Genomic DNA, 17,006 nt, shown 5'->3' with positions numbered 1-17,006 from the left:
GTGTATAACCTGAAAATAGTTCTATGAATGTATTTTCCATAACACTACAGCGGCTGTATCATAAAATGGTTGATATAATTGGAACAATGCTTATGCATTGAATGTAACTTCCAATGTTGTTATCATGTGCTTTGGATTGACTAGTTTTGAGAGCCCAAGTCTTCATGTCTTAGTATGAACACGATTAGCCCTCTGGACAGAAGTTTACTTTGTCTAGAAGTTATGAATGGCATCCTTATTGGCAACTTATTCATTTCATTGTAGCTGAGAAGCATTCCAAAGTTAGAATGCTGTCTATAGCCAATATTTGGAGTGAGTATTTGTCTACAAAAATTACACACACACACACACACATTTTCCCAGATTGCACTGCAGTACTCCGCTCCTAGTAACCAAATTGCACAGAGGTGGAAAGTAACGAATTACAACTACTCACTGTAATTGAGTAGATATTTCAAGGATTTTTTTAGTATTTTTCAAAGTCTGTAATTTTACTTTTACTTGAGTATGTTTTTAATGTAAGTATTCTACTTCTCTACTTTGTTTTGTTATTCGTTACAGAGCACAATTATATCCGTATTAAAATCATTATTGCAGGTTTTAGCACGAAGAAAATAAAATAGCATAGCACTGGTGCCAAATAGCGAGCAACGCAACTAAACACAAACAGACCAATCAAATCAAACCGCGCACAAAATCGGGTCGGTCCGTTGAAGGACTGTAGAAGAATCGAGATACAGATGGTGAGAGAAGTTTTAGAGGAGGATGCAGATACTGGTCACATTAGCAACTCTGAATCCGGGGGAAAGAAGGAACACGAACATCCCTGGCCATAGATAATCAAGCTGTTTTGACGTGAAGGACATTAAAGGCAACAACGTCATCGTGCAGTGTAAGCTCTGCCTCCCCAGGATGGTGGAATTATGTGCTTACAAAAATTAATCGTCGAACTTAAGGAAACATGTTGAGGTAAACTGTGAAGAGAAATGTGGCTATTTTCTGGCCAGAGAACATGTTAAAGTTGTTGCTAGTTAACACACCAACCTACTACTAGGGTCATTATTCGAAAATGTGCCATTTCCCATTCTTAATGTTTGATTTTCAAAGCACTTTAAGCCCCTTTTTGGATGAAGTAGATCCTTACCACTCAGAAAAATGTGCCGTGCCATCTCAAGCTAATTATTATTTATTTTTTTCCCCACATATAATCAACATGCATATGTGTGTTCCGTCAACCCTGTTACCGACATATCTAAATAGTTTGAAAAGGTTTTAAATCCATATTTAGAACAAATCTGATACACTATGAAGGATAAAACCCCCCTTGTTACATTAAGTGTGTTTGTAAAGTGAGAATATTGAGGAGTTTACTTTTTTCGATGGATGAATATGCTCATTTACAATTGACACTTTCACAGCATCTTCTGTTTTAAGAAAAAGTTATGGAAACAAAATAATAATACCCCAATTTCTTTGAGTGGATTACTGGTCTCTTTTACTTAACATATAAAATGAGTTGATTTTAGATTTGACTTTTCATTTTTTTAAATTATATTAGAATATTATACAAGTAACAGGGTTGACAACAGTTACCGTATTGGTTATACTGCTTGTTTAAGTTACAGTTATGGGTGTAATGGAGTTATAATGGGACATTCATAAACCTTTAATTCAACATGACTAATCACCCCCGTTAATAACAGCGGTGAACCTCTGCGACGAGCGACAGCGGCACAACCTCCTGGTTAACAATCTTGCCGACGAACGGTAGCGGAACATCGATTCAACAATGTGACAATAATGTGACAAAACTCTGAATGCCCCCCCAATCACAGCGTTCTAGAACTGGGAAAAAAGAAAGATGGATATGAGATTTTCAGAACTTTCTCACACCTGTGTAACTCAATATTTCTATTTTGCTCCAATGTATAGAGTGCAATCCCTAACCCTAACGATCACTTCATGATAATCTCATAATTATTCCAGTCAATCTCCTGGGGTACCTGAAGTTCTTCTGTCAGGTGCTCCTCTGACTGGGTTGGTTGAGGTCTGACTGGGTTGCTTGTGGTTGCTTGAGGCCTGACTGGGTTGCTTGAGGTTGCTTGAGGTTCCTCAGCCTGGATCATTTGAGGGCCCTCTGACAGTGGAGGGAAGATGAAATGCTGAAACGTGCTGGACAGGTTCTTCAATGTGGCACACAGACAGCTGACGTCCCTGGAGATCAAGTGGCCTTTTCTGTTGGTGACCACCTGGTGTATTCACATTGTCCCTGGGACCGATGGGATGTTTGCTGGCATGTTACAGTATGCATCCACAATGTTCTCGGTTTCCACATAATTAAAGATAAAAGAGCTTCACTGTGGTGCCAGTTGTTAGTAGCGCTCGGTAGAGTGTGGTGGCATCAGGGATATCACGCCCTTGACTCACAAGCTGATCTGCCAGTCTTTTGAACACTCCCTAACCACGATCAGGAGCTCCCTTGACGTGGCTCGCTTCGAAGAAATTCCAGGTGCCACTCTCAAAGCCTCTATTGCTCAATTCAGTACTGAACAGGAAGAAATTACCCTTCTGCCTGTATTGAGTACAAGGGCCATCGCTAAAGAAGTGGACCACAGACACAGATGGATGATGGGTATGTACGTAGTCCAGTACTGGTTCAAGATGTTGCCAGATTGTTGGGGGACCTTTTTGCTTGGATTGTGAGATGGTGCAGAAGCAGAGAGGGCTTGCATCTTCACCAGCATACACTCACCAAGAACTTTATTAGGAACACCTGTACACCTTCTCATGGTGGAGGTGGTGTAATGGTGTGGGGAATGTTTTCTTGGCACGCTTTGGGCCTGTTAATATCAATCAATCATTGCTTGAATGCCACAGCCTATTTGAGTATTGTTGCTGACCATGTGCATCCCTTCATGGCCACGATTTACCTATCTTTTAATGGCTACTTCCAGCATGATAATGCACCATGTCACAAAGCAGAAGTCGTCTCAAACTGGTTTCATGAACATGACAATGAGTTCAGTGTTCTTCAGTGGCCTTCCCAGTCACCGGATCTGAATCCAATAGAACACCTTTGGGATGTGGTAGAACGGGAGATTCACAGCTTGAAAGTGCATCTGAAAAATCTGCAGGAATTGCGTGATGCAATCATGTCATCATGGACCAGAATCTCAAAGGAATGTTTCCAACATCTTGTGGAATCAATGCCACGAAGAATTGAAGCAGTTTTGAGAGCAAAGGGAGGCCCTACCCAGTATTAGTATAGTGTTCCTAATAAAGTTTTAGGTGAGTGTATAACACACCTGTGTGCATTGTTGCCTGTTGGTGCGAGGCACCGAAATGCACAGCCTGGATCTCAGCACTGTACTTGCACGAGTAGTTTTCCGAGAAGTCCACATGTATAATGCATTCATGTGAGGACAGACTTCTCTGTAGTTCTCTGGTTAATGAGAACTGCTGCTTGATGTTGAACACATGCTTCTTGAACTTATGCAGCAGACAAGTGAAATGCTCAATGAGCTCCTCTAAAGAGCTTTCGATTTGTTTGTTTGTTTGCTGTCACAGCCTCATTTTCTTGTGGCATGGTCTTCTCTTTCTCCTCCATTACCCACTGTGTGTATGTAACACACATTGTGGCACCATGAACAGTAGCCAGTGGGAAGCTTTTCAGTTTGCATGTGGGACACTGTCCATACATGCACTCCTTACTGTTGGTGCTGCAAGAGACCTCCTCTGTTAGCCTCTCAAGGTTTGAGTTGGTAAGCAAACTTAGTTGCTTCAGCTTGTCAACCACAAAGCCGAGGTTCTCATGGATTTTGCACATGCAAATATCTCTGTCCTGAATGGTTGGATGTACAACCTAGAAGGGACAAAGTCTGCAAAAGAGACTGTAGGACAAAGCTCTGTTTGGATTTTCAGCTTGGAACTTCCTGAAGCTTGGAACGCCCCTGATCACGTTGCCTGCAACACAATGAAGCATTGATCTCAGCCTGGACGAATTCAGGAACTGGAGTCTAGTTTTGAGGGGCTCAGAGCCCCTCAGACAGATAAGCACAAAGAGGACAACACAAGATTAGAGGATGTTGCAAACTGAACAACGGATACATTAAACAGTAGGAGAGAATCAGCATAAAGCAGGTGGCCTGAGGCCCCCGGCACATCTAAAGGACAAGGCCAGCACCCGCTTACACCACATCCACTCTGTCACGGGTGGCCCGCCAGAGGGACATTAGGGGGGTAGAGGGGGTAGCAGCATGAACCTGAGATGCATGAAGCCATACACTTGCACTGGGAGGACCTACAGTAGAGGCCCCAGCCAACCCACGTCCGCTCACTGCAGGAGCCCACCCACCACTGAACGGGAAGAAGGACCCAAGACCGGCCCAGGCAGCAGATACCAAGCACCCAGGCCCGAACCACCCTCGACCCGTCCACCAGTACAGGGCACTCCCCGTCCACAGACAACGACTTCAGCCAGACCCGGATAACGCCCGGGGCAATCACCACCGCCCCTAATCTGTGTAGCCCATGCCACACACCTGTATGGGGACGGAAGCAGCAGCCCAAGCCCCACACACCAGAATGTTTTCTCCTGTGGTAAATCAGCCATCAAAGGCGACTTTCCCCAAAAATATGTTGCTGGTCCTCTACTACTATTTTGTGTGGTTCCTGAATATGGTCCCTTGAAACTTGATCAATAAACCTCTACCACCGTATCTATTCTTCTCCCAACTGTCTAATATGACTTCTAATCTGTACTTGGAAAGCTGAGGCAATGTTGTTGTGGGATGGTTCCTACAAAGGCATCCTTGGCCCCAGCCACAAGCCACTTTAACAGTGGTATTTCAATGCATTTCCTTGCCTAACTTGGGTTTTATGCCAAGTAACTTGGGCATGACATGTCAATAATGGTTTTATTGAGTACACTAATGCAACCATTGGAACTTGTCTATATGACAGCAAATCGTTTCTGTTCTATAAGATTTCTTTCTCCTGAATTAGCACCAAAACAGCAAAATCATTCAGTAAACAACACATTACATGATGGGAGAGTTAAATGGGAGAAACCACAACTCATACCTGATTTTAATTTAGAAAAAAATGATCAACAGCATTGACAGAAGGGTCATTAATAAACATACATGCACAGAATACAGATGGTACAAAATACAATACTGCCACCTGTAGGAGCTGGGAAACAATTTTTCAAAGCCCAAATTAGGCCAAAATGTAGCAGGGACATTCTTCTCAAAACAAAAACCATAAACTTTATGTTTTACTGATAAATATACAAAAATTAAAATGTAAAATAAGCCTTTATGTGAATTGCTTTAAATGGTTATATTGTAGTCATTATAAATGGTAATAAGACATTACAATCCAGTTCTCCCTGCAAAATCTAGAATTAACTAGATTTTTTCAACAACTTCAGCTACTTGAATCATGCAAAGCGTATCGTTTTTGGCTTCAAAAAGATACAACAACCCAGACAGAAGTTGTATCTCTATGTAGACACAGTTCTCTGTACTGTAACAATTCAAGAACAGGGGGAAATTTATCCGATTTGGAATTCTGCTGCTCTCAATATGACAATTCTGTTTCAAAGCTCCTTTACTTGAGTAACCTAAACCACAGAAACACAATGGTATGCACTGATCCAGCTAGTAGTATATAGTGGGATACATAACAACAACATATTAGGTCATTGAGGCATGAGATGCCTGACGTTGTATTTGGATGTGTCGTGGTATGTGGTCATGGGTTTGTCTGCGATGCCACACGTTCCTACTCCTACTTTTCCATTGACGCTCTCTGGGGATGCAAATATACTCCTCTTTACCTGCAACACAGGATAGAAAGTTCATACAACAAGCAATAGTTTAGTATAGCAATTAATATAGTTTATGGTCTGCAAAAAAACATGGATGAAGATGTGTTTCAGAACTTCTAGTGCTGGGCGATAAGGCTTAAAATTCATCTCTCAATATTTTCTGACATTTGGGCGATAAACGATATACATCTTGATATTCCGTAATTCTTTCCGTATAGCCTGTATGAGGCTTAACAAAGTTCAAATATACCTCATTCATATTTTGCCTGAAATAACAAAATATACAATTAAAGTTTATTTCTATGAAAGGCTAGCCAACCTTGCTTGAAGCAAGCACAGTTTCTTTAGAAACTGTAAATACAGTAACATGTGTCAGACAATTATGACTTGGTCTTCATTACTAACAACTGCAAAAGCTGCGACAAGACCACAGTTCTTGTGCAGAGAAGATCTGCAAGATTTCTGTGTGCACCGATCCGCTATTCTTCTCTGGTTTTCTCTGAAACATTATTGATGTGTGGCCACGGCTCCAGTAACCTATACACAGGGAGGAAATAACTTGTGCTCCTTCTCCCTCGCTTTTCATGCGCCTTTCAACAGGGAGCGGGGACGCAGGATGCAAAATGTAGACAATAAAAACTTTGTTGAGTAGATGAAAATATAGATGAGGGCTGTTTACCTGTCCTTTCTTGTTCTTGGAGTAGGCCTTGTTGTTGAACTGCTGCCACTTGGATTTCTGGTCCTCTCGCTCCTGCTCTAGCTCCTTCATCCTCGCCACCTTCTTCTGAGCCTTCTTCTTCTTGTACTCCCTCTGCTCTGCTATCTGCTCCTTCCTGAAGTGGGCAGACAGACACTAGAAATTGACATTTAGGCCATGCTCTGATCGTGCTTCATACAGTCAGTGATATCCAGACCAATGTGATAACATTGACCAAGATATTATGATGGTCTGAACATAAAGCACAGGCCTAATGCATGTGCTTGCAAGAGAACAGCTCTGCTCAGATAGCTATTATGTTACACTTTATCAATATCAAACAAATAACTGGCAAATATGTTCACATCATTCTGCAGCAAGACGAAACATATTTGGCGCTATGACATTATCATGACACCATGCACGATAAAAAACAATTATGTCGTCATATTAACACCACTGTCACAAGCACGGAAGGGGTCATTCTCCTACCTGGACTTGGACTTGCCCATCCCGTCGTCCTCGGAGTGCTTCCCCTCTTCGGACGGTTTGAGGTTCTGGAGCGGAACCACCTCCGCATTCCCGTAGTTAGCAAAAGTGATGGCAGCCGTGCCGTTCTCCCAGTCTATCTCTTCAATCTCAGCCTCATACACCCTGTCAAATAATCACAGCTGTAAGCAGGTGAGTACAAGACAGACTCAAGCCCAAGTTCACGAACACACCTTACAGTACTAGCAATACTAGTGGTGTCATTACTGGTAAACTGTCAAGACATTGAGTAGATTATCAATGCTTTTATCCTGCTTATTCAGAGCCTAGGCCTACTTAGCACAGTTCACTTCTTCTGATAGGGAATAACACTAGGTATCCCGATTGATTAATTCAATTAACATCTATTCAGTATCCTCATGGAACATAACACTATAAAAATACTAAAAATCAATCATTATGATCTCAAGTTCATCATTATCATTTATTCATCAAATGATGGAGGTCAAATAGGAAATCACAACATGTTAATAAAAACACCAATCTGTAGTCTATGCAAGATTACCTTTTCCAACTGCAGTCATATTTTTAATTCCTCATGTTTTCTCTTGTGAATGCAAATAGTGTTTGAGGAGATGCTGCTGACACTCACTGTCCATCCTGGCTCCACACAGCCATACACCTGTCCCCCACGCTCCAGGTGTGTTTCATGGGAGACGTGTGTGAACTATTGGCGCGAGCAGCGCCATCAGAGGGCTGAGATGTCAGGAGGTCTTTGGTCAAGTCTATGACTTCCTGTATAGGACAGGTGGCAGAGGGAGTGAGGTAGTCTTATCAAGGAGCACGCTTATTTTCCGTCACAATCGCCTTTACAGGGATTCTGTATACCTAGATACACCCTTATTGACAGAGATCACATGTCAGACATACAAGCCTGTAGAGGCTACTTTGAGTTCTCTAAAAGTTTTAAAGCACTAAGATAATTTCAAGTTGATTGTAGGCGATGGTAACTCATGCCAGGTCAGTTATGAGACTTGATTATCATCTTAAAGACAACAGAAGCTGCTGACAATTTAAAAACGTTGCATAACATGTCTAACACAGGTAATACATACCGATAAGTCTTTCTGTAATTTAAGGAGGTCTTCATTGTCTTGGTCGGTTGATAAGGCAGCTTCCACCTGTTGTAACTGGGCTTTATAGCTGTTCAACTGTTTCACCAAGTCGTCGGACATCTGAATAGGGACAAAGAAGAACACATAATATTAGCTTATTTACAACAATACGTGGAACCGTTTAGCCGAAGTCGCCTCTACAGGTTTCTGTGTATCCGATATTGGTATCCCTAGTACAAATCCTCAACAGAGATACAATTATCAGACATACAAATGCCAAAATGAGAGGCGACTTCGGCAAGGAACAGTTTAACAATCACATGACATTAGCGCAAAAGCAAGGACAAACTGATGTCTGTTTGCTTGTTAAAAGTTTGCATATTAAACAACAAGGGGGAGACGCTACGTAGCCAGCAAATAATAAAACACAGTCACAATAGATCCAAACAAAGAGACAATGTGTTTGATTAGCTGGCCAGCTACCTAGAAAATGCATTGATCTCTGCGTTATGGTTAGCAAGCTAGCTATGTTAGCTAGAGAATGTCAACATTGCCCGCTTCCTTCCAGTGAAATACGTTCTTCCAGCATATCTTATCGTAGCTGGTGTATTAAGTTTAACTTCAAATAGGTTTCGCTGAGTTTCCACTTATTTCTACCTCCTCTGGTTTCGTTGAGTGGTGTTACTAGGCCACCACCAACATAGCGAGTGATATCAAAGGAAATTTGGCGAACAAAACGAATTAATATTTGTACTTGTAGTCACATACCTCTCTATATTTGATGTAATTCAATTAATGAAGGTTTTAGATATTATGATAAATGATAAATTGTTTCTCATAGATCGTATCAGACAACAACAAAAAGCGTTTGCAAAGTTCAGTTTTTCTCCTGTTGTACAACGGAAATGTCTCTGTTCACGTTAAAACAGATTCTTCTCGCGGTAATAACAGTCAACGACGAATTAGGTCGTGTTCCACAAGTCGCCAGCAGATGGGGCTATATCTTAACCTCTGTCCATGGTACTTGAATTTACACTCACTGAACACTATTAGGAACACATGTACACCTTCTCATGGTGGAGGTGGTGGAATGTTTTCTTGGCACACTTTGGGCCCGTTAATACCAATCAATCATTGCTTGAATGCCACAGCCTATTTTAGTGTTGTTGCTGACCATGTGCATCCCTTCATGGCCACAATTTACCCATCTTCTAATGGCTACTTCCAGCATGATAATGCACCATGTCACAAAGCAAGAGTCGTCTCAAACTGTTTTCATGAACATGACAATGAGTTCAGTGTTCTTCAGTGGCCTTCCCAGTCACCAGATCTGAATCCAATAGAACCTTTGGGATGTAGAACGGGAGATTCACAGCTTGAAAGTGCACCTGAAAAATCTGCAGGAATTGCGTGATGCAATCATGTCATCATGGACCAGAGTCTCAAAGGAATGTTTCCAACATCTTGTGGAATCAATGCCACGCAGAATTGAGGCTGTTTTGAGAGCAAAAGGAGGCCCTACCCAGTATTAGTATAGTGTTCCTAATAAAGTGTTCGGTGAGTGTATGTAATTTGTGTAACGTCTCGTCCTGTTTTTTAGTTTATGTTTGTCTTTGTTATTCATTTTTTGTTTCCTGTTTGTTTTGTGTTCCTCACCTTGCCTCTCGTTTCAGACACCTGCCCTTGTGTGTTTCCCACCTGTGTGATTGTCGACTCCCCCCGATTAGCTTCACCTGTTCCTCATCATCCTTCCCTGTGTATTTAGTCTGTGTTCCCCTGTCTCTGTGCCAGTTTGTCATTGTACCATTACGTCCCAGCGGTCTACTAGTGTTAAGTATTCCAGGTTTTTGATCTCCGTGTGTTGTTTTAGACTTTGCCCTTTTGCCTAGGCCTTATCGGATATCTGTTTTCTTTTTTAACTGAATACCTGTGTACCGAACCCTGCCTTGCCTACCCCTTATTGGATTATATGCCTTTCATCTGACTGACTACCTGTGAACTGTACCCTTGTGAAAGTAAAGACTACATTTTTGATTCAAGATTTTTGACTGAGTCGTGCGTTTGAGTCCTTGTCTAAGTTACTCCAGTCGTGATAATTTGTCTGACCTTTGTCATCACTTTTTAATATAAAACATATCAGCTCACTATGCCATAGTGTTGGATTTGATGCCATGCCAAGGAAAGTAGATTATGTGGTTAATGCACACAATGGGTCAATGCAGCTGTTGATGATTGATAGCAAATGAACAATATTGCCCATAAATCAAAATAAGTCCCCATATATCATCTCTTCCTTCTTTTAGGGGTCTGCGTTTACTTTATCACCACCACTTTTGATAGCTGAAGAAACTCAAATAGAGGAACTCCACCTTATCAATGTAACTGAAACTATACATGTTTTCTATATACTGTGTAACATTAGCAGCTGTGGAGATGACTACCCAGTGTGTTGATCGATTGTTAGGATCATAATCACACCAAACATGCTCACCACGAAGGAAGGATTAAGCCTTTGTCAACTAAAGCGCAGATATCAATACAAAAATGCCAAATCTGGAATCCATGAACAGCTCTAGAAACCATAAACATACATCAAAGAAAACCCAACTAAGGCATATAATATGTAAGATTTAGACTGTTAGGAAACAGGCTTATCAGCCCAACCATTTGGAACTGGTTTTCACCACACCCAGTGATGGTGAGTGATAAAGTTAAGTGTGACAAAAACTAATTAACATACAGGTTTGTATGACATGAAGATGTTAATGCATTGTATACTGCTTCAGACTGGGTGATAGATCAAAGGGTAGATCAAAGAGCTGATGGGAAAACTGAGTTCTTGGCTCAGACCACACGGCTGGACCCAGAGGATGGACTTGCTCTGCTGCCTGATATACAAGTAAAAGATTCCTGTCCTTTATTTTTATACAAATGGTGAGCCAGCCAGGAGGGAATTTCCAGAAGACGATTGTGGAATAAGAGAGGATTTGATTTGAGGACTGGAATTGAAGAAGAAGAGTAACACGATCAACTGGATTCTGGACATTGTTATCGAACACATGAGTCATATGGATATTCCCCTCAGTAAAACAACCTAGGAATTATAGGACACTGGCAGATGGAGTTGGGATTCTAAAGTACTGGAATTGGAAGAGAAGATTAAAAAGCAACAGGATATTGTTCTGCTGTGCCTAACAAACTGAGGAAGAGGTTTGTGGTCATAGCAGCCTAAAGTAACTGGACCAGCTAGGCCCACACAACACGTTTGATTGTTGTCTACGGAGCAAAATAGCATAGAAAAGAGAGAAAAGAAATGACAAAAATAATAAACTCAAATAAACAAAATAGATTTAACTTAGACAAGTTGCTGCAGCTTCAGAACAAGCTGTTGACTTGGGACTTGGTGCGGGGACGAGGGAAGTTCCACACTGCCTGAACTTTGTCTTTCTGAGGCCGGATCACTCCACGGCCTAGTAGATAACCCAGGTATCTGACTTCTTGCTTAGCTTAGGGTACACTTCTTGGGCTGGATTGTCAAACCTGCTTTGTGGAGGCGCTGCAGGACCTGAATGTGCTCCTCCCAGGTTTCACTGTACACGACAATGTCATCCAGATACAAAGCTACAAAGGACTGTGTGTCCTCAAGAACTCTATCCATGAGCCTTTGGAATGTTGCTGGTTCCCCCTGCAGGCCAAATGGCATAACCGTGAACCTGAATAGGCCTTTGGGCGTTCTAAAGGCTGTCAAAGGTTTAGCTTCTGGGGCTAAGGGCACCTGCCAGTATCCCTTACATAGGTCTAAGGTACTGATGTACTGGGCCTTACCAAGTAGCTCGATGAGGTTGTCTAACCTGGGGGTTGGATAAGCATCAAAATGTGACTGTCTGTTAACTCCTCTGAAGTCGATGCAGTAACTGTGTCATCTTTCTTAGGGACTAGTACTACGGGACTACTCCACTCACTATAAGACCTCTCAACGACCCCTAGTGACCTTATCACATCCAGCTCCCCGTTGAATACTGGGATCAGCCGCTCAGGGATCCTGTACATTCTCTGGCGGACTGGAGTGGGGTCTCTGAGTGGAATATTGTGCTCCACCAGCATGGTGTAAACAGGCTTCTCTGAGAACAGGCCAGTAGGGAAGATGGCCTCCAACTCCTTTTGCTGCCGTGGAGACAAATGAGACAGGTCGAGGTTTGGTTAGTCTCTGAGGGGAAGAACTGCTCAGTTTGGCCATTGTCTTCCTTGGCTGATCTGACAAACAGCTGCTGACTGATAGAGACATCTCTTGACTTTCATTCTTTCTCGTAGGTCTGGGCACATAACATAGACTAGCACCTCCTTTAGCTAACAACTGGGCATTCTGGCTTAATATGACCTTCCTGTCCACAAAAGTAACATGCCTGTGTCTGTCTGCTCTGCCTGCCTGGTTCTGTAAGTTCTGACATGATCTGCACCTCTACTGAATTCCCTGGCAGTAAGACCATTTCCCCCACCAAACCCAACACTTACCCCTTGACGAGGGCGGCTTGGGTCTCTCGTAGCGGAAGGTCTTTGGGGCCCGGCGAGCAGAGATGAAGGAGTCCACCAGCTCCGCAGCTCACTGACCGGTCGGTGTTCTTTGACCCACACTTGAACTTCAGGACATAGGGTGCGGAGGAACTGTTTCATGATTTCTTCTACCTGTTTGACTGTCTTCTCAATGGGCTTCACCCACTTCCTGTGGAGGTCTTGAGTCGGGTATAGAGTTCACAGGGAGTCTCCCCTGGACGAATGTCCGGGTCCCGGAACCTTTTACGATAGACTTGTTCATTGATGTCATACCTTGCAAGGATAGCTTCTTTCACATTGTCATAGTCCATTGACTCATCCATATTAATGGAAACATAAGCACTTATGGCTTTACTGGTTACACTGGGCACTAGACGAACGGTCCACTCTTCTCTCGGCCACCTGTAGGCAGTGGCGAGTCTCTCAAAGGTCGTCATGTACTGTTCAATGTCATCTCCATCTTCTAACCTCGGGATAGCGGCTCTGGTCTATGCTCCTGCTCGTCCTGGTGGTGTCCCTCCTCTGGGTGGCGCAATCGGGTCCTGGTCTGGGATCGGCGGATCCATCTGGGGTCCTCTAGGCTCCTGTCTCCCCCTGCTGCCGGCCTCTCCTGGCGCCCCAAGTCCTCCCGCAATTGGTTCAGCTGGACCTGGACATGCCTCCAATGTTGCTCCTGCCTGTGGGCCTCCCTCTCCTGGGTCTCCGTCGGATCAGTGCACACAAGGCTCCTAGTTGACTGTGGAGAGCCTCTGGTGTCAGCTTGTTGCTCCTCCCACAATTCCTTCCTCGAGTTAGACTTCTTCAGTCAGCTGGCCCCTTTGTGCAACTCCTTTGAGACGAATGGCCTTCTGTTGATTGGACATGGTGGCAGCAATTCTGGTGTTGTAATGAGACTTCTCCACGTGCCACTGCTTCTTCCCCAGTCTCCAGTCGCTAAATATATCCCACCACTGCCACCACTTGTGAGGTTGCCAGTAGCACCTCAACTGGTGAATGCCAGAGGTCCAGTGCAAAAGAGGTGGTGGATTTATTTAACAAAAAATAATACAAAAATAACTAGAAGCAAAATAGCATGAGCTACCCGAAAGAAAAGAAATGACAAAAATAATAAACTTGAATAAGCAAAATTTACTTAGTTTAACTGGAACAGGTTGCTGCAGCTTCAGAACAAGCTCTTCCCAGTCTGAGCTCAGTCTGGCTGCTACACGAAAGACACAGGGTGTTACACTATGAACGTCGGCGGAACCAAAAGACGGCACTCTGGGGGTATGATTAGCCCGAAGGCGTATTTAATAATAATAATAAGGGAAAGGGGGTTGGGGAGAGAAGGAGGGGGTAATCCGATAGAGTGGTCGTGGGTCGGTCCAGGGTTCGGCAGGCAGGCGGGTAGTCAGGCGAGCAGGGGTTCGGCAGGCAGGCGGGTAGTCAGACGAGCGGAGGTTCGGGAAGCCGGGAGGTCCAGTAGTCGGGGAGGGGGCTAGGTCCGTGGAAGGGTCGACGAGGGGAAACACCAGGGAGGACGGGGTATCTGGATGTGGACACAAGGGAACGCGGTGACAACACAAACAAACACAGGCTAGAAGCGTAAGGAATACTCAAAGGGTTACCGTGGGACGCAGTATGATCTGGCACTGGAGAGAAGATCGGGCAGGGTTCTTATAGGCAGCTGATAGGCGATAGGGAACAGGTGCGCTGTCGACTGGGAAGACGCTCCAGTGATGACCGCCGCGGCCTCGAGGTGGTGCCAGAGGGTTGGTTGGGAGGGGGAACCGTAACACAGGGGCAGCGAGACCTTCCCGAAGGCAACAAGTGTATATGATGATCTGTAACGGTGTGGAAATCTACAGTGTAGCACATAGTTTGTGATGGCAAGTTGTCTCCTCAAATCTTCAAATAAATAAGTGTGCATCTGATTTCATTTGGTTTTAATAACCTCAAATGTATTGAGCCAACCTACAGTAGTACACAACACAATCAATGACAAATATGACTACATAGATTGCAAAACGTAGCAAGGGAAATAGCTAGCTAGATATAATTAGCAGTAACAAAACGTAGCAGGGAAAATAGCTAGCTATATATAATTTAAAAAACAGTAACCCACACCATGTTCTGGCTGGATTCGATGTATGCTATATGCAGCTATAAATTATCTGTTAGTTTGCATATATAGAGCACATCAATTCCATTCTAAAACACAAATAGCTGAAAGACAGAATTGATGCATGTTCACTGTCAATAGCTTGGCCTGAGTCTCTTTTACAGAAGAGCCCTGGAAACATCCAGACAGACAAAATCACACAATATTTAAAAAAAATTAAAGCAGAGAGGGGGAAAATAAATGAAATCTACAAAAGAATGAATGGGAAAATTGTTTTTCTTTTTTTAAATAGAGCAATGTGAATAACAGACAAAAGCAACAGACAGGAATCCGCTAAAGGATCCGCTAAAACAGTTACAATTTTCAATTAATAGATCCGCTAACATTCTCTTGAAATAGCCTGAGGTGGTATAAGTATAAATGTTATCTTCACTTTACCTTACCTGAAGAATACCAAGATATATTTCAGTTTATGTTTTGTAAGAGGCCAGTGAATCATAAAAAAAGGATACATATGTATCTGGTTTGAATAAAGGAATGGATAGTGAATGGAAGGAGTTGTTGTGTTTTGAATAACAGGACTCTACACTGGCTCAGTACTTTTTTTAGAGTGACTATCTTTGATCGCCAACGACATTGTTGTTAAAAACAAAAGCGAAAGTGAAAGCGTTATGATGTTCCTCAGTGAATTCAGCATTTCAGCTGCAGTCTACTCCACTGGGTCATCTTTTGTACAAACAAAGAAGGTAATTAATCAATCCACCTGATGTGTTGTATGTCTGCTATTTGTGGGAAGTAGTATGTGGTCAACATGTTATTTCTAAACATCAGTTCAGTCACGACACTTATGTTATAAGGCAAGGAGCCCATCATTTTTCAACCCCCCCGTAGGTAGATAAACACAGCGCGAACCTGCAGGTGGAAGCTGGGGCGGCAAGTGAGACGACCAACAAATGGAAGTTAGCCAGTGGCAAAAACACTGTTTAACCATGGTGGAGTGTTGCATAATTCGGCTCTTTAAGCTTTGTCCCATGAACATGTGATGTGTTTTGCTTTCTTTCATACGTGGGTTCAGCTGACCCGTTCTCCTTAAAGTGCCCTGCCTAAACCAACTTAATTTCAGTCAGGACAATTACGTCGCTTTAACAAGTTTAATGAAAATGGTAATAAATTAGGTTTGCCGTAATTGGATGGCTCCGCTATGATATACCTCCCTGCCTGAAGTTAAACAACATAAAATACAATATTATAAGGCAGGGAGCCCATAACTTTTCAAACCCCAACAACAGAACCATCCAACACCAATGCAACGATGTGACCTGTGTGTATCAGGAAAAACCATTTACATTTATGACATTTAGCAGACGTCCTTATCCAAAGCGACTTACAACCATCCCGGTGTTCCCCTGCACCTTCTTCAGTGCAGGGCCGAATGAACTTTTGAATCTTGGATCAGACAGAGGTCATTCTAGCATTATGTGACCTCAACTAAAACGAAAACTGTGTCCAAGCTAACCCCTGTACCTGCTTAGCAGGGTGACCCTCTAAGTTCTCCTACATCATCTAGTTACATGGGAATATTCTACCTTGTGAACTATGTGTTTACAGTGAATCCATAACCGCTTTCTTGCACGTTTCAGGATTGACCAAGGGATGTCAAGAAACCACCTCATGGTTCTGTGCTAGTTTCTAGTTCACAGAGCAACCCACCATGGATGATTATCAAGATCTGCCTGGTAATTTTACTTTTACTACGCAATCAGTACCCAGCCACCACCTGCTATGCATAACTGTTTTTAATCACATACTTTTATCTTACATTCAACAGCTGTACCGCTGTTTATTGCAACCATCCATTGCCATCACGTCTCATTACTCAGCGCCTTTTTGGGCTTCAACAATTTCTTTAGAATTCAGTCTAATATATCGTTCATATGCCGCTGTGGGCCATCAACCATCTGTTAATTGCAACCATTGCCATCGCGTCTCTATATTGACATTAGTCAGCGCTTTTAGGGCTTTAACAATTCTTTAGAATTCAATCTAATGTAACATTCATATGCTGCTTAGGACCTACGACCCATCGGCCTGGTTGTTAATTGCTGCACGCCATCGCATCTCCATGTTATACATTATATGTACTCAGCACTTGACACTGTCTTTTGATTTCATCCACTTGACGTTCTTACGATGCTGAGGAGAGAGTGTGTGTGCCCGGAA

The 17,006-nt window shown here is 42.9% G+C and overlaps 1 protein-coding gene across 1 annotated transcript; it reads right to left on the bottom strand.

Moving 5' to 3' along the window:
• Window positions 1–5,053: 5,053 nt before the first annotated feature.
• LOC310824192 (survival of motor neuron-related-splicing factor 30-like) lies at window positions 5,054–9,021 on the bottom strand. The gene is made up of 6 exons (XM_083697002.1): window positions 8,903–9,021; window positions 8,135–8,254; window positions 7,672–7,814; window positions 7,023–7,184; window positions 6,513–6,666; window positions 5,054–5,842 (listed from the first exon to the last, which is right to left on the bottom strand). Exons 2-6 carry the CDS (start codon window positions 8,252–8,254, stop codon window positions 5,705–5,707), a joined length of 717 nt encoding a protein of 238 aa, XP_083553128.1. The 5' UTR covers window positions 8,903–9,021; the 3' UTR covers window positions 5,054–5,704.
• Window positions 9,022–17,006: the final 7,985 nt, after the last annotated feature.

Source organism: Argentina silus, assembly GCF_951799395.1.
Source record: "Argentina silus genome assembly, chromosome: Y".
Classification (NCBI taxonomy): Eukaryota; Metazoa; Chordata; class Actinopteri; order Argentiniformes; family Argentinidae; genus Argentina; species Argentina silus.
Note: the sequence above shows the minus strand (reverse complement) of the source record. Positions and strands in the feature narration are given on the sequence as shown.